The sequence below is a fragment of the Oxyura jamaicensis genome, chromosome Z (genome assembly GCF_011077185.1).
Source record: "Oxyura jamaicensis isolate SHBP4307 breed ruddy duck chromosome Z, BPBGC_Ojam_1.0, whole genome shotgun sequence".
Classification (NCBI taxonomy): domain Eukaryota; kingdom Metazoa; phylum Chordata; class Aves; order Anseriformes; family Anatidae; genus Oxyura; species Oxyura jamaicensis.
The window spans coordinates 474,989-498,966 of NC_048926.1; the positions used below are offsets into that span (position 1 = coordinate 474,989).

The following is a 23,978-nucleotide window of genomic DNA, read 5'->3' on the forward strand; positions in this document are numbered from 1 at the left end:
AGGGGCTTCCTGGTGCACACAGGGCCCTGCCAGAATCCCCCGGAGCGATGGAGCCCCTTCCTCTCCTCGGGGCTTGTAATTTCCTACAGCTTTCACTGTGCTAGCGCAGACGGATCAGAACCAGTTCTGAAGTGGTGGTCCTCAGAAACACAAGCAAGTAATTGGAGCTTCCGTACAAAGAGTTTGGGAATCGCCTGGCTAGGAATGAGCAGGGCACACTCATCAGAACAATCTAAACTGTTGTAAGGATTGGTAATTAAAATGCCAGGACACCCAGCAAAGCGATGGGCTGGCCAGGCGGAGATGGAAACCACCTAGGAGTTGTGCGGGTGGCTGTGTGGGACGGGAGGGGTGGAGCTGCACTCCAGTAGATGGATTCTGGATTTAGCTTACAGCCAGTCAGTGGGGCGCTGTCCACTGCAGCAAACAGCTGAAGCTGCAGGAGTCGTCTCGGTGATCTAAAAACGCCGAAGGAGGCTGCAGCTCCCGCAGCCCCTCTCATCCTGACCCCTCCGTGCAGGTCAGTGGCGTGGCCCCTGGGTTTCGGGTGTTCGTGGGCTTGCTCATCTCCGTGTCCCATTAACGATGTCCTGCGTCATGGCTGTAGGGTGTTCCTTGGTCTGCCGTGTGAGTGTGTCTAATTACATACAGCACAACGGTAATGAGGGACTTGCTGTGAACATAACTGCCGCGTGACTTCAGCCCGTACTTGCAAACCAAGCCTGTGCTCTAAGCTCTTCCAGGGAAACCGGTTTCAAACGTGGGTTTTGCTGGCCGGTACTGACAGAGTGAACTTCTGGGGACATGCTTTGCAGTGCTTGCTCCGATACCTCCGCTCCTGAACCTTTACAAAATGTTTGCAGGGCGCTAGCGGCATGAGCTCGGAAAGGGATTCAGAGACCACCTTCGATGAGGATTCCCAGCCCAACGATGAGGTGGTGCCCTACAGCGACGACGACACGGAGGACGAGCTGGACAGCCGGCAGCCTGGTGTTGAATCAGAACAAACCCAAACCAACAGAGGCACTGAGGAGAGCCGAGAGACACTGAGAAAAGGTACCGTTAGGTTAGGAACTTGCTTTGGGCAGCAAATGATCCTCAGTACAGATGCTGAGCTGCGTGTGGATCAATTTGCTTTTTGTGGCTTATTTGTCAGATAGGATTTGGAATGGCTTGTCCAAATGTCTGAATGAGCGATTGGCAGCAATTCATTCTAACAAATACCGGTATGAAAATCAACTTAATTCCAGTCTACAACCAGAGTTCTGTGCCACTGCCTGTTGCATACAACTAATGATCTGCCTGGTGACCTCATGGTAATTAAGGCAGGTGCTAGATGTACGTAACCTGTGGTCTGAGAACTGCTTGAACAGAACATCAGTTAACTTGTCTTCCCCATCTCCTGGAAATTTGAACCAGTACAAGCCATTTTTTTCTGTTCAGTGGGTTGGTTTCCACATATTTCTAAATGGTAAAGGCCCTATCAAGGTGTTACCAAAAGCAAACAGGAAAAGGGGAAAGAAGGGAATTCAGCCTAAATGTTCCTCAAAGTTTTCATTTTCTCATAGAACTTCCAAATTGTTATTTTACTTCTTCCTTGCTGAGATTATATTTTAACTTTTAATAAAAACAAATAATCTGGTCATTTCTTGAAAACCCTTTTTTAGACACTGTAAGAAGAAAAGCAGGTACCAGTCTTGCTTCAATTGAAAGTACCTTACAAATATGGCATTTGAAAGAAAGGGAAGACAGATTGGCTTCCTCGTGTTTACAGCAATCAGATATTGACCCATTTTCACCTTGTCTCTTCCAGACTGCAGCTGGCAAGTTAAAGCAAATGATCAACACTTCCATGAGCAGCCCCAGTTTAAAAGAACAATACTTCTGTGCTTCAAAAAAAGCAAATATGCAGTAAGTTTTCTATATCTCAGTTATGTGATTATAGTACTTCTCAGGGTGAATGCTTTCTTAATGTCAATAAGATCTTTCCAAGCATTTTTGACTCATCTAAAAACCACAATTAACACTTCCTTAGGCTTTCCAGCAGAGGTAAAGAAATGTAATTGACTTTGGCTTTGTGAATGAAAAAACAAAGTATCAAGAGACTTGCTTAAGATGAGATAGAGAATTAGAAGCCAGGTGTCCTCAGTCCAAATTCTGAGTTTTATCTGCTCAACCATGGCTGTTACAAACATCCAGAAAGGTGTCATCTTTTGTATAAGAAGTCTTCATGTAACATTAAGCAATATCCCGATAAAGCTAGATTGAGGCAGTCTTAAAAGTAGACCTTTGGGAATGTTCAGTCATTTAAACAGTGTCATTCCGAATCCACCTAATTATGATTAAGGCAACTTTTTAAAGAAAATCTCAACTCTCAAGACAAAAGGCTCAGTATTTTTTTCTGATCCTAATTTTTTAACTTTGCCAAGTATGTAAGCTTTTGTGCTAGTATGTGGTGCACAATAGGGATGGGACTGTGTGTGGACTGTCTGGCTCTATCCGTGATGCATTGACCTGTGTAGTTTCCTTGTGTGTGCTGTGGTATCCACCTTGTTCTTGTGAGGCAGTTTGGGTTATTTCATGCATGGCTATGGACATTTAATAGTAAAGCTTCTACAGTTGGAGCCATTATTAAATGGAAGTCCTTTATGCTTCAGCTAGGTAGGGACCGCCACTTATCAGGTTAACCTCTGCTGGGTCTCACATTGTCCCTCCTGAACAAGTCTGATTAAAAGCCTTTTGTGTCTGGATGCATTGTTCCTGGTTTGACATCTGAGACCAATTGTATCCCTAATAGTGATACTGTGTATGCAGCAAATAAAATTGACATGCATCAGAGAGAACACTGCATAGGACAGGGAGAGCACTGAAGTCCCCCCGTCTCCCCCTTCTCCGTGCCCTTCTGGCAGTGCCATGTGCACTGTGTCACTCACCTGGGCCAGGCTGTCTCCTTTCCACGTGGTGACTCTGTGATGCTCTGTAGTCCTTGCGGTAGCTAGAGTGGAAGGGTGAGGTGCTTTTTGGGATGTGTTAATGTCAGTGCAGACCTTTTTGTCTGGTTTCATTAAGACAGTGACCTGTGTGAAACTTGACGAGAGGTACAGCTCTAACAAAGTTTATAGGAAAGTTTTCACTAGTAAAATGCTTTACTTAAAAATATGAACTGCACATTTGTAAAGTAAGAAGAATCTGGTATTGTGAATGACATTTGGTTTCTTCAACAGGGAAATGCAATTAAGACATACAAGTACAACCCCATCACTTTTTTACCGCTGAATCTGTTTGAACAGTTTAAAAGAGCAGCCAACTTCTATTTCCTGGTCCTTCTCATTTTGCAGGTAAGGCACAGTTTATAAAGAGAGAACATTAACTGCGAAGTGAGTTTGAGTTGCTAATCTACTGAGCTGAATACTGCTTATGAAACTGTTCATTGCTATCCTGTTAGGAAATTGCAGGTTGCTGCGTAAGGGACTGTAGCTGAACTGTTAGAGAAACTAGGCACGTCTTAACAGAAATCCGGATCAGCCTACCCTAGTTTTGGATTAGCTAAGGTGAGCTAGTTGCAGATTTTATGATTTTTTTTGAGGACAAGGTGTTTCTTTCGGCTATTACTCTGTACAATATGATGGCTTTCAAGTCCCATTCATGAACCAGAAGCACCAACAGAAAATATGAGCAATTACAGTTGTTAAAGAGAAAACAGCACTACGGTACAGCAGCACCATCAAAATCTCCCCCAGAGATTTTTTCATCTTCACAACCTGCCTTAAAATTCTCTCTCTGATGTGTTGGTTTTCCTTTTTGTGTTTTAACTGCCCCAGTCCTTAATGTCTCTGAATTGAGTTTGATAACAATCCAGTATTGAGCTGTTTCTCTTTGTCTCTGACAGGCGATTCCTCAAATATCTACACTGTCATGGTATACAACGCTGGTGCCCTTACTCTTGGTCCTGGGAATAACTGCAGTCAAAGATCTAGTGGATGACATAGTAAGCAACACGTTCTGTTAATAATAAAAGCAAAAGAAAGCAGTGTTGTTCTTCAGCTGTGATATGCAGTGGGGAGTACATTCTCTGCTCCTGGTTTTCAGGCCCGTCACAGGATGGACAACGAGGTTAATAACAGAACATGTGAAGTCATCAGGGATGGAAGGTTTGTACTCTTCACTTCTTAACTTAGCAAGTAAAGTTTATTGCTTTGGTACAAAGCTTCATCACAGATCGTAAACCACAGATGACAAGGAAAGTTCAGCTTTTTGTTCTCTACTGTTCCATACGTCTGTGTGAAAACCTAATTGGAAACAGAAGAGAATTGCCCGAAGGAGTCATTTAAACTTAGTTCTGTGACAGTAAATCTGTGCTAAGAGCAACTTACTTGGGGAGTTGGACAGAAATTCATTTATGGGTGAACAGGAAAGAGCCGAGGTAGGTTGTCTTCTAAGTTTTAGATTTCCAACTAAACTGCAGTTTCCAAAACAAAACAAAACAAATAACCACATCTCACCAAGATGTAATATTTTCATACTAAGGAAAGTTTAATATTTCAAGATTTATAGATTGTATACTGTTCTAGTTTAAATAGTAATAATCATTAAACTATCTTGATATTAGGTTCAAAAACACAAAATGGAAAGATATTAAAGTTGGTGATATCATTCGTCTGAAGAAAAATACTTTCGTTCCTGTAAGTGCTTTAGATATGTTTGTTTTATGTTTCTACAGAATTCTGTACAAATATTGACTTGGATTTATTTGCTGCTTATTTATTTGTTTCACTAGGCTGATATTTTGCTGTTATCCAGCTCAGAACCAAACAGTCTCTGCTATGTAGAGACAGCTGAACTAGATGGGTAAGGCTCTACTTAAGGATTTTGTAGATTTATTTTTATTTTAGAAGAGGCTGTAGTGATATGGACTGCACCTAAATTAGCTGAAATGATAGCTTTTCTGAATAAACAATTATTTCCTCACTCAGCTTTTAGTGATCTTAAAAACAATGATTAATCATGCAGAAGAAGGATCTGTTTATATTGCAAATGTTTGTTCTCAGTTGGAACTTTTAACAATGTCACTTATTAAATCCTGTTTTCGAATAACTATTAATCAAACTTAAATATTGCTTTAGAAAAGCAGTGTTTCTGAGCACCCTCGCTTTTCTAAGTACAGGGGTGCTACCGTGTCAGGTTTCATTTGTGAGGAGAAACAACCGAGCAGTGTAAGAACTAGTCCCGTTGTTCACGAATGTTTCTCATCCATGCCGATGCATAGCTCAGCTCGTTGCTTCCAAGTGGGAGGTTGCTGTCTATGGCGTATTGTTTTGCTTAGTTTAATTTTGTTCAATCTTCCTTCCCGTATCAATGTTTTTAATAAAATGACCTTTTTATCCTTTCTTTTTAGTGAGACTAACTTAAAATTCAAAATGGCGCTGGAGGTAACAGACAAGTATCTTCAAGAAGAAAGTGCGATGGCAGACTTTAATGGTTTGTACAGTTGCATTTTTATTGTTACAGCTATTCAAATGTTGCTCAGTTTACAGTACAAATAAATAAAACACAGGTGTAGACTGAAACATTGCTAATGGTTCTTGTGACGCTGGAGTTAGTGGCTTCCTAGCTTTTGTCACAAGACAGCATTGGCAAATTGCACAAGGAAGCTGCTGCTGAGCAAAATACAGTCTATCTGAAGATAAGACCTTTGCCACGAATGAGATATGACACTGAGCAGGGAGGACAGGCCCCTTTATTAGCATTTGCCTTCCTGCTTTCTTTTTTTTGTTTCTATGTTTGATTTTGGGGTTTTGGGGTGCCTGCTCCAGTGCTTCTCTTCCTTGCACATCCACCAGTTTTGATTACAGACAGGGTGCAGGGCTGGGGACACTGCCGTTTGGGCCTCGGAGTACCGTTCTGTGTTTCTCTGTAGTGATCAGCATTTGTGTTGCCATTTACACTTAGGTATTTAGTTTGGGGTTGGAAACAAAAAGTGACCAGTCATAAAGTACACAGTGGGAATAGGGCAAGTTCTAAGAGTCAGAGTAAGGGGTCTCTTTTTTAGCTGAAATATTCACAGATATCTGAACAAGTAGCAGCTTATTTCATGAGATTTGTCTTTCCTTGTGTGATCATTGCTGGTAAGTCTTCAATGGCAAAATGAGCTGAACACTGTGTTCATCCTAGAGAGATCCAGAGAGAGACTTGCTCTTGTAGGCAGGCCGTTGTTAAAACTTGAGAAATAATAAAAGAAACTTGGAGAAGAAAAGCATCCTCTTTGGCAGTAAATGCTGTGTGTACTGATCTTGGTGCAGAAATGAATTATTTCTTCTGTTTCAGTCTGGAAAATGAAAGGCCACCCAAGAAGCCATTTTTAAAATGTCAACAACACAGCACTGAATATTTGTACACACACAATCTCACATACATGGCTTGTTTAGAACAAGCGTACAAAACAACAAATATCCACAAAGTAAAGTAACTTGTATGGTGGGTACAAACTGATCCATTTTTATCTAACTATTGTATATTAAACATATTCTCCTGAAAATTTAGGTCTGATTGAATGTGAAGAACCTAATAACAGACTGGATAAGTTCACAGGAACATTATTTTGGAGAAACATGAGTTATGCGTTAGATGCTGATAAGATCTTACTACGTGGATGTAAAATTAGGAATACAGACTTCTGCCATGGAGTTGTCATCTTTGCAGGTATTTATGAAATGAACAAATGAACATGTAACATTTATTCACTAAGAGTGTGCCTTTAGGAAGGAAATTGTGTCTTTCTCCTATGAAATTTGACTATATTTTATGTCCCTGGTTTGTAAAATAGTAATACTAATACTTGTTAATGTATTACATCTTTATTTTTTTCTTTATATTTAGGTGCTGATACAAAAATAATGAAAAATAGTGGAAAGACAAAATTTAAAAGGACAAAAATTGACTCCCTTATGAATTACATGGTTTATACTGTAAGATGTTTTCTTTAAAATTCAGATGTTTGAGTTCACTTTTAAGTGAATAGAGTGAATGCAAATTTAGGAAAGTTTGTTGAAAGTTTGTTTTGGGTTGGGATGCAGTAGGGGGAGGAATCTAAAAAGGTGCCTTGCTGTTGGTGGAATCTGTGATCCTTCACTGCAGATGATGGGCAGCCAACGCAATGCAGGAGCGTGCTCCAAAAGCAGTGCAGTCGGTGCTTCTGGTCTGCACAGAGCTGCTGGGTAGAGCCTTGAGGACCTGGGTCCTGGTCCTGCGGTCTGTTCAGCACTTGGAGAAGTGCTGAAAGAGGAAAAAAGAGCTGGACTGCGGGCAGGTAGAGGCATCTGGCAACATGACTGTGGTTCTGCCCTTGCTCTGAGCACGTTCGGGTGCCCTACTCAGTGCCTGCTTAAGCACATGTAAAAACATAAAAAACTACGCTTGGGAAATAGACTAAAATTAGAGCCCTGATTATTTGAAGAGACTATTTTGTGGGAAAGATTTGCTCCCCTTCTTTTTACTTAAAAATACATGTAATATTTGAATACACGTTTGAACGTGGAGATTTCAGAGTTATGCCTAGCAAACATTTCTGAAGTGTCTGACAGGCCTCTCTGTGTACACTGCAGATTTTTCTGGTCCTCATCCTGCTGTCAGCTGGCCTTGCCATTGGGCACACGTACTGGGAGCAGCAGATTGGCAACTCCTCTTGGTACCTCTACGACGCTGAAGACTACAGTCCTCCGTATCGCGGCTTCCTTAACTTCTGGGGATATATCATTGTTCTGAACACCATGGTTCCCATTTCCCTCTATGTGAGGTAAGTAAATAGGCCATTCAACAGCTGAACTGGTGATAGGGATGAGTTACTAAACTTTGGAATTAATGGTGAATGAACTTAGTTTTCCATTGGTGGTAACAGAGGCAGCTTCCCTGTGGATGGGAAAGCACACTGATGTGTCTTCCTGAAAAGACGTTGGATATACTCACCCTCTTCACTGGGATTTTAGAAGAAAGTGATCTGTTATGTATCATTTTCATATAAAATCATCACAAAGTTTTTTGACTCAGAATTTAAAGTATCAAGCTTTTCTTACAGTATTAAGCATATATACTTTATACTTTGACTAAGGAAAAAAAATCCAAGGCAGTGATCTGTGAAAATACAGGAGGCTTGATCTTGCTAGTATTTTTCATAACGTAATTCTACAGTCTTACAGTGCATGAAGGAACCTACATGTAAAATAAAATGAAAAAAACATATACTCCACTATTCTTCAAACCAGAGGCCTTAACGCTCAATGAAGTATGGATAACTTTACTCTTGACAAGCCTGTCTGGAACATATTTAATCTCTTTCAGCCTCCTACATCTTATTCTCCAAACTGTACTTAAAATGCTGTTCCCAAGTGGGATTCCCATTTGTTATGGGAGCATCGTCATCAATACTTTTGGCTTGATCAGGCCATTTGAGACTCTTCCCCAGCTGTTGAAGCTGAGCTGTGTGGTCTGACGTTAGTTTGAGAGGCCTGTCTAGGGGTGATGGTGCTCTGTAATACGCTGATAAAATGTCATTGCTTTGACGTACAGCTGGAAGTAAGAACTTTTGTTTTATTTCATTTAGTGTTGAAGTGATTCGTTTGGGCCAAAGCTATTTTATAAACTGGGACCTGCAAATGTATTACTCCGAGAAGGACACGGCCGCCAAGGCCAGAACCACCACGCTGAACGAACAGCTGGGGCAGATCCACTACATCTTCTCTGATAAGACAGGAACGCTCACACAGAACATCATGACATTTAAAAAATGTTGCATAAACGGCCAAAGATACGGTAAGTCTGTGCCATGCTGCTGCACCCCACGGCGTCAACCAGCTTTGATTTCCATAGCAAATGCCAAAGCATTTCAGTACCAGGGGTCCTTTTTGCTGATGGCAGTGACACTGCTCACTCCACGCATGGATACAGAGCCGGGGGGAGGGGGCTCTGCCCAGCTGGCCCCAGGTGCAATGCTGGTCCCCGGGGGCATGGCACAGTGCTGGTCCAGCCTGCCCTGCCCTGCAGCATGCTTGTGCCCTGTGATCTCTGTCTGGCAGGAGAAACTTGCAGGAGCATTTGCAGAGATCCACAGGGAAACAGAAGTGCTCCCAGGCTGCACCCTCCCACTGAAGGGGAGGCCCTTTAATGCTGGTTTGAGTCTTCTTACTGAGCTTCCACAATATAGCCCTGGCATTGAGCAAAGCTCCAGCAAAACTGAATTGTTGGACTTCTACCATTGTTTTCCTCTATAAAAAGGGGAAATGGATGGAGTTGAGTGGAAACTTCACAGTATAAAAGTCAGAAATGACTAATTTACAGAATGCCTTGCTTTTTGTAGAAATGCTCTGGGAACATTTCTGGAAATGAACCTGGAAACGAATAAGAAAGTGCAATAATAACAGCAGCTTTTCACTTTAATGTTAGTTACTTCCATTTCCAAACCTGTCTGGACTTCAGTGTTTGGAATACACAGTGATGTGCTCCAAACTGAGCTATTGTTTGGTCAGTTCAAACAACAAAGAGCAGTGTGCTAATACCGTATGCTTTTTAAACATCTTACCTCTGAAGAGAGAAGAGAAACTTCTGACAGTAAAAGCTCTGGTAAAACAAGATGGACGTTTTACCCATCTTGTTTTAACAGAGTTAAATCTAAATGTTTCATAAATTCCACCACATTCTCCTTTTCCTGTTTTTGCTTTGGTATCACTGGCATAGACAGTTAGTTACACCTGACAAAACACAAAGTACTGCTGCTGTGAATGAATTTGCCTTTTTTTTTTTTTTTAAATCAGAGATGTTCTAGTGTGATAGATAAAAATATTCTATATACTGTTGACTGTGAACGAGTTGTAAAAGCTTCAATTTTTTTGCCCTGTGCCTTCCAACTGATGGTGCTTGCATTGCAGGAGACTGCCGCGATGGAGCAGGGCAGCTTCCGAGCCACCCGGAGGTAGGTTGGTCTGACCTGGCGGCAAAGTCCCTGCAGTTTGTAGGGAAGGTTGCCTTGCCAAGGTATGAAGGGATGCAGGTAGGCACGAAGAATTTCACAAGAGATAACTCAAACTCTCTCTTATGTTTTCTAAGCAGCAAGTGGATTTCAGCTGGAACATGTACGCAGATGGAAAGTTCTTGTTCTATGATCACTACCTGATAGAGCAAATAAAGTCCAGAAAGGACCCAGAAATCCAAAAGTTCTTTCTTCTGCTTGCTATTTGTCACACAGTCATGGTCGATGTTTCTGATGGTGAGTATCATTTTTTTTCTCTTGTGTAAGGGGAAACAGTGATTGAAGTCCAGTTACACAACAGAGGTCCAGCACTAATGTTGATCCCATAAGTGAGGAGGAGTGTTAGGTTGCTCTTTTAAGTTAAACAAAAGCAAGGTCCTGGGCTATTTCCTGTACTGAATTTCCCTGTTTACATAAGGAGGATTGTCTTTATGATGGTTACAGTTTTGACAAATGTGCGTCTTGAGTAACAACAGATTTAGAAAGGTAGTGGAACAGCTTATACAGAGGGCTTGTGTTTCCTGTTACTGATCTTCTGTCTATTCAAATACATCTTTAAAATCTCCAAAGCATAGACCTCAAATAAAATGAAAATGATACTGGCATAGTCTCTGGTTCCACACACAAATGTGAAAATGGAAACACTTTTGGAAACTTGTTTTCAGTGTGGAAAAACAAGCATTTTCAGCAGAAAGGTTTCGTTTGCTTACTCCACAAAGTACAGCCCATAGCTGTACACAAACTGTGTATGTCTGTTCTAAGAATATCAGCAGCAAATAACCAAGGTGAATAACAGAAGTGTGACAGAAACTGAATTTGAAGGTGAATGGGTATTGAGGAATTCATGTGGAAAATCAGGTTGAAAGATAAATAAAATATGCTCAACACAAGAGAAGAGTAGCACTGCTTTACTCGCATCTTTGTGAGATCTTTGTGAAACGAGCAGTTTCCTGTACTTCTTGCTCTTCCTACTGATGTTTTTGGGGTTATTTCCATTATGTTGGTGTTTTGGGCCAAGGATTTGTGATTTTGTTGTTGTTGCTGGTGTTTTTTTTGCACTTCCTTTGGAAATGCTTAAATAAAAATACTAAGAAATTGAGATACTTAAGTTTTACTTGTCTCGAGACAGAGAAGTAAGTTTTTGCCTTTATACATGGAAGGAAGAGGTTCAGTGACTTACTCTGTTTGGAAAGTACACCTGATGGGAAGGGGGAGTCCCTAGTCCTACTCTCATGGCACTGCTGGTGGGTGCTGCAGCAGTGTATCGGACCCCATTTCAGAAAGGGAAAGGACATGGCATTGCATGTCCAGCTGTCAGTTACAAAGAATGGGTGTGAAGTATTGAGCTGTGGGGTCTGAGTGCCCCTGTAATGCTCAGGTGTACCCTGGCTTTCTTTCCTTTTCACTGTATCAACAATGCAGGTCAGATCAATTACCAGGCAGCCTCCCCAGACGAAGGGGCCTTGGTTACAGCAGCCAGAAACTTTGGCTACGTTTTTCTCTCACGAACACAAAATACCATCACGATAAGTGAAATGGGGACTGAAAAAACTTACGATGTCCTTGCTATCTTGGATTTCAACAGTGATAGAAAACGAATGTCTGTCATCGGTAAGTTGACTACAAACAACCTCTAATTTCTAAGACCTCCTGTAGGATAGATCACTTGCATTTCCTAAGTGGAATGGCTGTGTGACACACACTCCTATGAGAGATTTTAATTCACATGGTTCTGGATAGCAAAAGAGAGGCTTTGTAATTAGGTGCAAATGTGTTTTCTTAACAGTCCTGGTGCTCAGATGTGGCCTCTGCTGAAGATGATCTGTGGCTCCTTTAGTAGAAGCTTGAAGAAATTTTAAAAGATAATTAATTCCCCTTATTCCCCAAAGCAAATTAGTTGTATATTTCTTGTAAGAAGTAGGAATGCACGATGAGTTAAAAATACCTTTTTTGTTTTGCTTTTAATTACCTTTAAAAAAAGTCAATCTAGAATCAGTTACAGATCTGCTGGTTTTAAGGTTGTAGTTACAGTGCATCATACCTCGACTCTATGTCTCTACTCAACTCCTGTGTGCAGATGAGATGTTAATATTGTATGAAACATTGCCAAAAACACAATTCTTGGGAATTTAAATATCCTGTCCTGTCAAGAAAGAGAAAAGGAAATGCACTCGTCAACCAAGATACTTAGCTGGACAATTTTAGGGACGAGGTACTACAAGGAAACGTGGTCATGTAGCTTTGGCAGCTAACAGCGGTACACTGAAGAATCTAACCTGAAACGATTCCTTTATTTAAATGTACTCTTAACGTTTTGTCCCACCTCTCGTATTACACTCTACAGTAAGAGAATCCAATGGAAATATAAGGCTGTATTGTAAAGGAGCTGATACAGTAATTTATGAACGATTGCACCCAAGGAATGTAAAGAGAGAAGCTACAGAAGAAGCACTAGATGTATGTTTGCATTTTATATTCTGTTTTTACAATCACATTTAATTTATTTCTGACCATAATCTAATTTCATTTATGTCCTTTTGGTAAGCTATTAAACAAATGCAGGGCTATAGTTGGCTTTACACGTTATCCCAAACCTGAGAAATAATAAGAGCAACGTTAGGTTATCATGCATATTTTTAAAAATGCATTATCTTTGCAGGAGAAGTGAACTTACATTTTGTCTATTGCTTTTTTGTTTGTTTATATGAGTATTCCAGGTCACTAAAATCTGTTCTATTTGTCACTTCCCGAGACTGCCTTTCAATTTAGACTGCCTTGCAAGTTATAATTTAGTTTTTGTCATTTCTAAAATGCTCAAGATTAATTGTGCAGTCACTTGTTTTATTGGACTTATGTAATGCTTAGGATTGTAACTTTGATGTTTGGTTTCAAAACAATGGGAATTTTTGTGGATATGAGGTTTTTTTTTTTTTTTAATTTTTTTCAGGTGTTTGCAAATGAAACTCTTAGAACACTCTGCCTCTGCTACAGAGACATCAGTGATGATGAATTTCAAGCATGGAATAAAAAGTTCACGGAGGCCAGTGTAGCTACAACTAATCGTGATGAAGCTCTGGACAAAGTATATGAGGAAATAGAAAAAAACTTGATTGTAAGTCAAGCTTTAAATTTTTAGTGTACTTCTATTCTTATGTAAGAAGAAACAGATCTTTCTGAAAATAAATTATCCTTGTCTATAGGACTTTTTGCTTTAGATCTTTTTAGTATTTTATTGGCTTTAAGACCAAGACAAATTCTAGAGAAAGTTGAAAAGAATGAAAGGAAATGTGTTATTCTCAAATAATATATATATATTTTGCTTTCCCCCAGCCCAATCTTCCTGTTCTTCCCTGTTTTTCTTTAACTTACAGGTTCATTTCAGGATGCCAGTAGTTGTACAACAAATACGTTGTTAACAAGCAAACAAAAAAAGCCTCCAAATTTGCTACTATGCCCTTCAGGCCCAGAGTAGTTCTAGCATCTACTCTGTGATGCAGCTTTTCCATGTCAAAGGGTTTGTTTTCCTTTGAAGAAAATTTTGACCATTAATAACATGCAGAAGCTATAGAAAACTCGAGTTGTCCAGTTTCTAACAATTTATCTTCTGATATTTTAGTAGATGTATTTCAGTGCAGTGACTTTTATGTAAAAGGCATTATCTTTACTGAATTCTTATCCTGAGCTGTACCCTGGCTTGAAGACATAGCCAAAATAGTGTTGTTATCTACTGTGAATGAATCAGTTTTCCAGAGATGTTTATCCTACTGAATACCTGTGTTTCAAATATCTCCCAGCTCCTTGGTGCAACAGCTATTGAAGACAAACTACAGGATGGAGTTCCAGAAACTATTTCCAAACTTTCAAAAGCAGATATTAAAATCTGGGTGCTTACTGGTGACAAAAAAGGTAAGTTTGTTTACAGCCAAAGAGCTAGCAAAAACACAGTAACAGCTAGAAGATAAACTGGGACAGATGCAGACTTGTAATTAAATACATTTTCTAGAAAAGCACAGTATGAAAGTACATCTAAGTCAAAACTGGAAGACTTTCTACAATGTGCAGAAGTTCATGGCAGCTGTTCTCAATCCAGAGAAAAAAAAGAAAAAAAAAGAAAAAAAAAAAAAAACTTTATTGCTACCAGGCTTGCCTGGCTCTTAAGGCCGAACACTTATGTGCCAAACTTGTCTTTTGACAATGAAATCCAGGTCCTACAGCATGGATAGAGGTGCAGCCAGATCAGCGTCGTATATAGGACGTGGTTATTCTATGGGAAATAATATAGAAGCATTCCCCCCAGCTTCTCTGTACTAAGATTTATTTGTCCTGTTCCTCCATGCTATGTGGTGGTGAAAGGGAACATGCCATGCTGAAACAGAACTTCAAAGATTACTTAAGAGGAGTTCATGTACTTCTGGCTGCCCCCAGTAGTTACTCAGGACTGAACTTTAGGTAGATGCTTTCCTCTTTTATTTTTTATTTTTTTATTTTTAATTGTAGAAACCGCTGAAAATATTGGATTTTCTTGTGAACTCTTAACAGATGAGACAACAATCTGCTATGGAGAAGATATCAGGCAAGTGAAAAGCACAGAAAATTTCTTGTGTAGGAGTTAAAAATGTTCAGTTTTTAAAATTATGCCAGCAGTAACATTGGTTTATCCCACAATGGTTCTTCAGTGCCTGAGCAGCATTTGCTGGCTGTTGTTTAGCTGTATGCTGTCTGTTTCTTGGCTTTTTCTGGAATTGTAATTTTACAAAGCAACATCTTCACTGTGGGTAAAGGTGGTGATATCTTATTTGGAGGAGGTTTTAAGTTCTAGGTCAACAACTCTTGACATTAAATTTTTAGTTCAGAAAAGTGGAGTTAAGTTCTGTGTGCTTTGGAGTGCAACTGATTAAAAACCTGCAACCTTTATTAGGAAAACATTGATATTGAGGAGATACATTTGCTTTATGATTCTGAAGAACTGACTTTTAAAATTAAAGTTTTCTAAGTTTCTTGGAAAAATAAGTGTTGCTAGTTGATCAGAAGTGTTTCTATTGCAGACTGGGACTGATTTATAGAATCACTGAACCATACAATCATTTAGGTTGGAAAAGACCCCTAAGATCATCAAGTCCAATCATCAACCTGACATTACTGAGTCCACCAATAAATTATGTCCCTAAGCACCGCATCTGCAAATTTTATCTTAGTTTAAAGTTTATCCTTGATTTTTCTGTAATGTATCCACTTTTCTTTCCAGTGCTCTTCTTCAAACGAGGTTGGAAAACCAGAGGAACAGAGCTGGATCAAGTACACATTCCTCTCTAAGAATGAATGAGCCCTTCTTTCAGGGTAGTAGAGATCGTGCTTTAATAATTACTGGCTCCTGGTTGGTACGTAGAAAGGAGGATCTCCTGTGTATTTGAGATTTGGGGATACTACCACGTCACAGTGTCCTTCACTCCATTCATTTGTCTGCTTTGCTAAACCAGTCAATGAAAATTCTTTGGCCCTTGTGCCACCAGTTGACCATCTCTGTTTGATATTTATGTTCAAAAATATTTTTAGTTTTGAAGGTTGAAAATAGGCCTCAGTAAAGAAAGTAATGGCTCGGGCTTTTCAAATCACCAAATCATCAAAGTAAAACCAAACCTCTGCAAAAGCACAGCCTGATTTTCAGTGTTTATTTTTCATGAGGATGCCAGTCTAATGGAAGAAAAATGAGGAAGGGAAAGAGATGACTGCCAGCTGCAGAGGATGCGTGGCTTCAGTATAGACACAGAAATCATGCTTCAAATGAAAGATGGAAGTGAAAGTGTAGAAACAAAAGACAAGTTTTCTGCTCAGTCTTGCAATGTAGTGCTCTTACAGGAGCTTAGAAAGCAGAAAAGAGCTTTTGGCAGAAGTGGCTAGCAGTAATTCAGTGACTATTACCCACCCTGTTGGCAGGCTGCTTTAACAGACAGCTGACAAGAAGAGAGTCCAGTGAAGAGCTACACACCGTCTGCCACATTTCAGCATCCCAGCTCTAAGCCTTTATTCTGTATAAAGAAACGCTGTTGTATGTAAGGCATAGAAAGCAGGTTGGAAGTCTCTCAAAGTTATCTAGCAGGAGCATCTGGTAAGATCACAGGTCTGCTACCCAATATTCCAGAGGTACTGCTCCAGCGTTCACTTGGGTATTTATAGAAAACTTCCACCTTTGCTGAGCGTGGTCATGCTTCCTATAGAAAGAGGCAAGTTTCAATATCAGAATGTTTTTCAAAAGTGAATTAGCTCCCATCAGAAGAAATATTCCTTTGTACTCTGCAAGAAGTGCTGCGACACTAAATACAAGCATTTTGATTTTGTTAATCCCACCAGATATGTTCTTTTCATTGTTTCCATGGCTGTTTGTTCACTCCTCTGCACGAGTGTTTCATTAAAATGCTATAAATGGGATATAATGAAGTTAAGAGTGTAGTGTGTATAGGCAGCCCTAGGAGTGCTATTTTAAATGGTGTAGAAGGGAACATAACGTTTTTGTTACACAGAATGAAATCCTGCTAGAGAAGAAAAAGAAGAAAAAGAAACTTAAACTGAAATTCCCCAGAACAGCAGAAGAGAAACAAAAGCAAATGGAGAAGAGAAGAAAGGCTGAAGCTTACAAAGAGCAGCAGCAGAAGAACTTTGTTGATTTGGCATGCGAATGCAAGGCTGTGATCTGCTGTCGAGTGACTCCGAAACAAAAAGCCATGGTGGTTGAGCTCGTGAAGAAATACAAGAAAGCTATTACTCTGGCTATTGGGGACGGTGCCAATGATGTGAACATGATTAAAAGTAAGGCAGCTGTTAAGACTTCTCTCGGTAGGAAACATCTCTTCTGGGAGTTCTTCCACAACCTCTTCGCTATTTCTGCTTGTTAAGAAGACTGTACCATCTGTTTCATTACCTACATTAACATTTCTTGCATCCTTGTTACCTTCTATGCCTGCGCTTTCCCTTTTTGAAGAAACTTCCCTTTATGAAATGGTTAGTGGGTTTTGGTGATATATTTTAGCCTTTTATTTAGACATTCCCTGAGAAGGGCCTTGATTTACACCTGTTACCATGTTGGGGGTTACAAGTCTAATATAAAGAGAAAAGAAGAGCTTAGGTGCCCGTTGCTTGGAGGCATTAGCCTGCTGTATTGCAACTGGCGTTCTTTGAAACACTTGGTGAGGAAGCCCATTGAAAAACAAACTTCTTGGACATGGTTTATGTTAGGAAGTCTGTATTTGTAAACTGCCTGACCAGCTTGTTCAGGGGTTTGCTTGCTCTGTCTCATCACTTCCTTCTCACCTCAGTCAAACTTCCCAGTATCCATTCAGATGGAACAAGCATGGAGAGAGAATCCAAATGACAGTGAAGATGTGAGCAGTAAATAACAGGGCAAGGAAGGGAGTGTGCACTGTTGTATTAATCTTTAATGAAGCCTTTGTGCTGTATACAGAAATAAAATGGGGCAGGAGAACGAGAAGCAGAGAAAAGGAAGTGGTGAAAGATTTGCCCTCGGTCATGTTGTTGCTCTCCCTTTGTTTAATGCAGCGTGTGTGGTCTTTGTTTCATTGCCTTAGCTGCCCACATCGGAGTTGGAATCAGTGGCCAAGAAGGGATGCAAGCTGTCATGTCAAGCGACTACTCTTTTGGGCAATTCCGCTACCTCCAAAGACTGCTGCTGGTCCACGGACGATGGTCTTACATTAGGATGTGCAAGTTCCTAAGATATTTTTTCTACAAAAACTTTGCTTTTACACTAGTCCATATCTGGTATTCATTCTTTAATGGCTTTTCTGCCCAGGTAAGAAGGCATGCTCTTGTCTACTATTTATTAACAGGCAGGTCTTCCTTTTCATCGGTGCAGAGTAGCAAAAGCTTAACCTGGGAAGTGATGGGAACCCAAACTCAACATCAGTAATTTCTGCAGGAGAATTGATTATAACTAGTAAGCTAGTTACTTATAAGCAAAGCAGTTGGTTATGATTTCAGAACAGTTACGGTCAATATCATGATTGTACAGGGAGGAATGGAGGAAGAGATTGTTAAATAGTGGTTTGGGAAACCTTTCTTAACCACGCTGTTTAAATATTCATAGATGAAGTGAGACGGTGCATTTATCTATCAATAAGAAACCAAAACAATTTTTATTTATTTATTTTTAATCCTGAACGGCTGGCTCAAAATGTGCTATTGTAAATGGCAGTGCCTGAAGTTCACATAGTGTTGAAAGGTTGTGCTTATCTGTGTGCCAGAAAGACTTTCAGCGATGAGATGCTCCATGGGCAGAAGCAAAATACAGGCAGATGTAATTGTGTGGTCCAGCACGGAGCATCAGGGCCATAGTCACAGACAAGCATCCCTGCCTGAGGTTAATAGGGTTTTCTCTGGTGGAAATTAGGGATGCTTAGGACAAAACAAAAGGGAAGAAACCAGGGTTCCCAAACTTTTGTGTGAGTGCCCATCACAGTCACAAATGCAGCTATAAACCATGCTGACACTCAGTGCGGTGTTCAGTTTCAACAGTGTTTCAGGTCAGGTGGTGGTGATGGTTTGTAAGGAGCGGGAGGCTTAATACATGCTAGAAATGGTTTTAACAGCGGTTTGACCTAAGGTGTTTCTTGCCTTTTGGGTAAACAGAGACAGGTAATTTAATGCTATAACAGAGCACATATTTTTTTCTCAATTAGGAGGAAAAGGTGAAATCAAAAGGTAATCATTATCTACTTAAATTCTTCTGTTTCAGACAGCATATGAAGACTGGTTCATCACGCTGTACAATGTATTGTATTCCAGTCTCCCGGTTCTGCTTGTTGGCTTGTTTGACCAGGTATTCTCCATATTGTTAACAACAGATGAATTCAGAGGCGTTTAGAATCAAGTCTTAAATTACACTGAAACTGGTGGCTTTGTTTTATGTACAAGGCACCCTTTTTGAATGTATTCCTATGAAGGATGTGAGGTAACAGAAGACAATAAGCAGAGGGTTACTGAAACAGCCAAAGTTAATCAATTCAGAGGTCTTCATTGCAAGTGTTGTTTGCTAAAAAACAGTTCTCAGTACCTGCTGTTCTATGACATCACACACAGAGCACAGAAATGGGCAGCTTTATTAATGGAAAAGATACTCCTTGTGTGCTCTTCTGGCCTGAAGATGCAGGAAATGAACAATTTTGAATGACTGTACTTGGCGGGAAGTCTTGGTGTGCAGCATTTGTTGTAATTCAACAGAACAAGTGCTTTTTTGCTTGTTTTTCCATACAAGCTGATCAGGCAAATCAATACTTGTGTTTACTTTTGTAGTAAAACTTAAGAAATAAATTCAGTACCAAACTAAGCTCTCCCTTGAGTATATGTTAGAGACTAAAAGTCAGTGATGATAGCCCTCATCTGCTAATTCACAGCGTGGGGAAAGACTCCAAAACAATACGTAGCTGTAAAGAGTGACACAACTGCAGGCGTTCTTGTCTTTGCAAATAATGGGCTAAAAACCTAGAAGCATAGAATCATTTAGGCTGGAGAAGACCATTAGAAGACCATTAAGTCCAGAAAATGGGGTAAGTGACAGCTTTGTAAGAGATGTCCTCTGGTATTAGCTCTTCCCAGTTGTATGCATTACTCTGGAAAGTTTGGCTGCCCATGCTACTGACTGAACAGAAAAAGGAATCTGCCATTTCCTTTGGGACATTGTATCGTTGAATTTCTTACTATTCCAAGGTTCACACTGAGAACAAGAAATTGCAGCAACTTTTTTTTTTTTTTTTTTTTCCTTTATTAAGGATGTGAGCGACAAATTGAGTCTTCGGTTCCCTAGACTGTATGTTTTGGGACAGAAAGATTTACTTTTTAACTACAAGAAGTTCTTTTTAAGTTTGCTTCATGGAGCTATAACTTCACTGATAATCTTCTTCATACCATATGGAGCTTACCTTCAAACTATGGGACAGGATGGAGAAGCACCTTCAGATTATCAGTCGTTTGCCGTCACAGCAGCATCTTCTCTTGTATTTGTTGTCAACCTTCAGGCAAGTAAGCTTGGCTTCCTGATGTCGCTTGCTCTGAACACAGCTTCTGGCCATGTTTATAAATATGTCTAGTAAAAACATAACAATTTGCAGAATTTTCTACGTTATTGCCATCTCTCTTCTGTGTCAACAACACTCTTTCAGACTGAAATGTAACTGAGTGAGAGATTATTTGACCAAAATGTTTGTCCTCATAGTGATCTGTTTTTCAATTAATAAACTCATTTGGAGTTTTTGTTTACTTTCAGATTGGTTTGGATACATCTTACTGGACTTTTGTTAATGCTTTCTCAGTATTTGGGAGTATCGCAATTTACTTTGGTATCACATTTGACTTCCACAGTGCTGGAATCCATGTTCTCTTTCCTTCTGCTTTTCAGTTCACAGGTCAGTCCTTGTGTTTTGTGTGTCTTGTTCCCATCTCCCAAGAGCATTTTTACACAGCTGTGTGACTTGAGCAGAACCACTGCCAAAATGTCATGGCATGAATTAATGCCTGTGAAAGAAAATTATGCTGAATACAAATATACTTCCAAGGAAGGTTTTTGTTATGTTTGTAGGCCAGCTTAACTAGAATATTTCATTTCTTTCAATGAAAACAAGCTGGAACTTGATGCTGCCCAGCAGTAGGTGTTTGCAAATGAAATCTGAGGTAAAATTGGTGGGGCAGCTTTGAAGTAAAGAGAATGTGATGACCTTGCAGGGTGTTTGTTTGCCAAGTTGCTGCCATCAGTGGAAGGTAAAAGCCCAAAGCAAAACATCCAAATGCTGTTATCAGCTCCTTGGGATTTTGTTGGAAGTGCAGGGAGGTGCGAGTAGCAGCCATTTGGAAAACATTTATTTTTAGGAATAGCGAGCTTCCTAACTTTCCTAGAGATAAATCTTTCATATGTTGCCTTACATCTAAATATCCTCTTGTTATTTCTAGGAACTGCTCCAAATGCTCTGAGACAGCCGTACCTCTGGCTGACCATGGCTTTAACAATCGCTGTCTGCTTGCTTCCTGTGGTGGCACAGCGTTTCTTATCAATGACAATTTGGCCTTCGGAAAGTGACCGAGTGAGTAAAGGTTTATGTTATTTTCGGCACATGTTTACTTACAGGCACCAGTATTGGCACTGATATTGGAAACAGATAAGGTCCCAGGCCGGGGAGAGTGGCAGCTGGGCTCTCCAAAGGCCAGGCCAGGCCTGCCTCCTAGCCGCTGACAAACGCTGCCGTGGCTTTCTGCCATCCATGCGGATCCGTGCTTTGATGTGTGCTTATTTCCCGGGGCTTCCTCACGTACTGTGTAATGCAGAGCTACGTGTGAAAGCTCAGCACGCAGTTCAGTGTGGGCTAATTTATCCTTTGTCTTGGCCCAGAACTTTTCTTTGTAAAACCACAGAAAGCTGCTTTGAAGCTACTGTTGGTATTACTTCTGCTTTGTATTTGGACTATGTTGGAGTGTCTTTATTATGTACCAGGGTGTAGCGGCCAGATTTGGTTTGCTTCTATTTTCCCTTGAGCTGGCAAACTGCACAGGGAGGGCTATGATGTATGTAACAGAGTAACAGACTCAGTAACACAGTTGTTTAAAAAGGTATTTAATAATTTTCAGCATGCAAACGCAGTAATAGCTTTCAGTAGAAGCATCTTCAGTCCACTTTAATGAAAGACGTTTCAAAGATAAATGAAAATAATGAAGTACAAAATGATATAGTAAGTCCTTCAGAAACTTTGATACATGACCTCATATACTCTTGTTTCAAACAACCAAATTTAAACACGATAACACTCCTATTAAGCAGATTCTGGTTTTGTTTTTTATTTGTTGTTTGTTTTTTAATAAAGCCTATCAGGTTATTTCCCAAGAAAGTAAATGCAAAATGCAAACAAGTTGTTTCCCTTACAATCCATAAACTAATTTATCTTTGCATGCATGAAGATTCAGAAAAACCGTAAGAAATACATGGCAGAAGAAGAACAGTGGAAGAGGAGGCAGAGTGCTTTTCGCCGAGGGGTATCCAGCCGTCGTTCTGCTTATGCTTTCTCCCATCAGCGAGGATACGCTGATCTTATTGCTTCCGGACGCAGCATACGGAAAAAGAGAGCTCCTTTAGATGCAGTCCTAGGCAACGCCGTCACAGAAGTTAGAGAAGCTCGTGACGCAAGCTGATTTACTACACTTTTGGGGAGAGGTTTCTTATCCAAATGATTGCACATTGTTGTTGTTGTTGTTTTAAACAAACTCAGGATATTTTTTTAAACCAAATTTTTATGCTTTATCACAGAACTTCTTGGTTTTGGACTACTGAAAGCACAGAATAGGCAGGAGTTCTCTGCAGAGCTACTTATCCTTGTGCAACTGATTTCTGTTTAATGTGAAACTGAAGGATGTGTGTGTTAGAGTATGAAAACTGGCATTATAATTCCACGCCTGGAATTGCAACTTTTCTTTACATAAAATTGCAGCTACATTTCATATTATGTCGTTGAAAACAAACTGCTAAGCAGCAGTTACTTTGTGTGCACCATTTCATTAAATTGTACAATGATAATGTCATATTAGATGACCAGACTTTTGAGAGAGTCATAGATACTCTCATCTGAGCTTGTGCAGCTGAGAATAAGAAATATCTGGTGACAAACTTTAGCCAGCATCAGACTTTATTGGGTATTCTGACACTTATAGATGTCATTTTTATTCATTTTGATTTCTTGAATGGTTGACTACAGCTTGCTGCATTAAATTGAGAGACTTTTCTTTCCATAGTGTCAGTATAAGTGATATGCCATTGCTCCTTTCAGAACTAATTCCTTGATTTTCCCTGGAATAAAGAAATCTGAGTCCATAGTTATCAGATTTTGTTTTCTCACTTCTGTTTCTCTGTCTTTCCAGCTGGCCAGAGTACTTGTGGCTACGTACTTACACAGTGTATTTATGAACAGGCATATTTAATCTCTGCAGAGCTGCCCTTTGAACTCAGACGTTTGTGCATTTCCGTTTTAGATACAGCAGCCACCGATAGGTAACCAGTTGTTTTTATATGAAACACGTATCAATTGTTAGTGAATAAATACCATTCTTACAATGTAAAAAGTGTTTCTTTATGAGTCTTATATTTGCACATACTTTCATTCTTGAGATGTATAAACATGTTGCTTTTGCTTTTGACTCATGGTCTGAGGCTGATTACTGAAGTGGTTTTATAGTAAAAATCAGCTCTTCTTCAATGCAGCTCTTGTTCAACAGAATGTACACTGCAAAAATTTAGTGAAATTAAATACAGGAAAGTTTTCAGCTTCTTTTCTAGTAAGTATATGGGTAACAATGGGAGCGTGAGAGGAGTTTAACTATGAAATGGAGATAGCTGTAACGTGTCACTGGGACAGATCACACACAGCCTCACTGCCCCCGGCCCAGCAGGCCCCCCGAGCAGGATGCCCAGCCCCACGTGCAGGCGGCTGCTGGAGACCTCCCCGAGGAGCCCCCAGCCCCTCTCTGGGCAGCCTGGGCCAGGCCTGCGACACCCGCCCAGCACAGGAGCGCGGCCTGGCGGGCAGGGGGAGCCGCCGGGGCTCTGCCACGGCCCTGCCGCTGCGCCTGGACACGGGCACCGCCACAGAGAGCCTGAGTCCGTCCCCTCCGCACCTCCCGGGGCAGGGCTTCGGCCGCGCGGCTGCTCGCAGGGGCGGAGCGGGGCGGTGCCGGGCCGGGCCGGGCCGTGCCGGGCGGGGCGGTGCCGGCTGATGCAAGGCGGCGGAAGCGCGGGGCGGCCGTTTCCGTAGCGCTGCGGCAGCGCGGCCATGGCGGGGGAAGTCATCGGCAGGACGGCGGCGCTCGCCCTGGGTGAGGCGCGGGGCCGGGCGGCCTCCTGCGGCCCGAGGGAGCGGGGCGGGGCGGCCCCGCGGCCCCTCGGCCCCTCGGCCCCTCGGCCCTCGCCGCGGGCAGA

The 23,978-nt window shown here is 40.9% G+C and overlaps 2 protein-coding genes across 2 annotated transcripts in view; both read left to right on the forward strand.

Annotated features, from left to right (window-relative positions):
- The first annotated feature begins 758 nt into the window (after positions 1-758).
- ATP8B1 (ATPase phospholipid transporting 8B1) lies at positions 759-22,880 on the forward strand. The gene is made up of 27 exons (XM_035310748.1): positions 759-1,056; positions 1,814-1,911; positions 3,225-3,338; positions 3,890-3,988; positions 4,090-4,151; positions 4,610-4,682; positions 4,778-4,848; positions 5,396-5,478; positions 6,541-6,699; positions 6,877-6,965; positions 7,602-7,792; positions 8,597-8,805; positions 9,918-9,961; positions 10,099-10,255; positions 11,441-11,629; positions 12,363-12,475; positions 12,966-13,130; positions 13,813-13,924; positions 14,516-14,591; positions 15,264-15,396; positions 16,537-16,822; positions 17,599-17,822; positions 18,765-18,848; positions 19,798-20,043; positions 20,292-20,430; positions 20,972-21,102; positions 21,971-22,880. Exons 1-27 carry the CDS (start codon positions 876-878, stop codon positions 22,199-22,201), a joined length of 3,759 nt encoding a protein of 1,252 aa, XP_035166639.1. The 5' UTR covers positions 759-875; the 3' UTR covers positions 22,202-22,880.
- Positions 22,881-23,752: 872 nt separating this feature from the next.
- NARS1 (asparaginyl-tRNA synthetase 1) overlaps positions 23,753-23,978 on the forward strand; it is a 13,173-nt gene continuing 12,947 nt past the window's right edge. The window contains exon 1 of the mRNA XM_035310271.1: positions 23,753-23,875. Within this exon, the coding sequence (XP_035166162.1) occupies positions 23,833-23,875 (43 nt within the window). The 5' untranslated portion in view covers positions 23,753-23,832. The remainder of the gene's footprint in view (positions 23,876-23,978) is intronic.

What these genes read in the sequence shown, in the direction of transcription:
- ATP8B1 (XM_035310748.1), top strand. Translation starts at nt 876, where the DNA reads ATGAGCTCGGAAAGGGATTCAGAGACCACCTTCGATGAGGATTCCCAG. An exon ending in GAGACAGCTGAACTAGATGG is followed by an intron (nt 4,849 to 5,395) that starts GTAAGGCTCTAC and finishes CTTTCTTTTTAG; the next exon opens with TGAGACTAACTTAAAATTCA. An exon ending in TGATGTGAACATGATTAAAA is followed by an intron (nt 16,823 to 17,598) that starts GTAAGGCAGCTG and finishes TCATTGCCTTAG; the next exon opens with CTGCCCACATCGGAGTTGGA.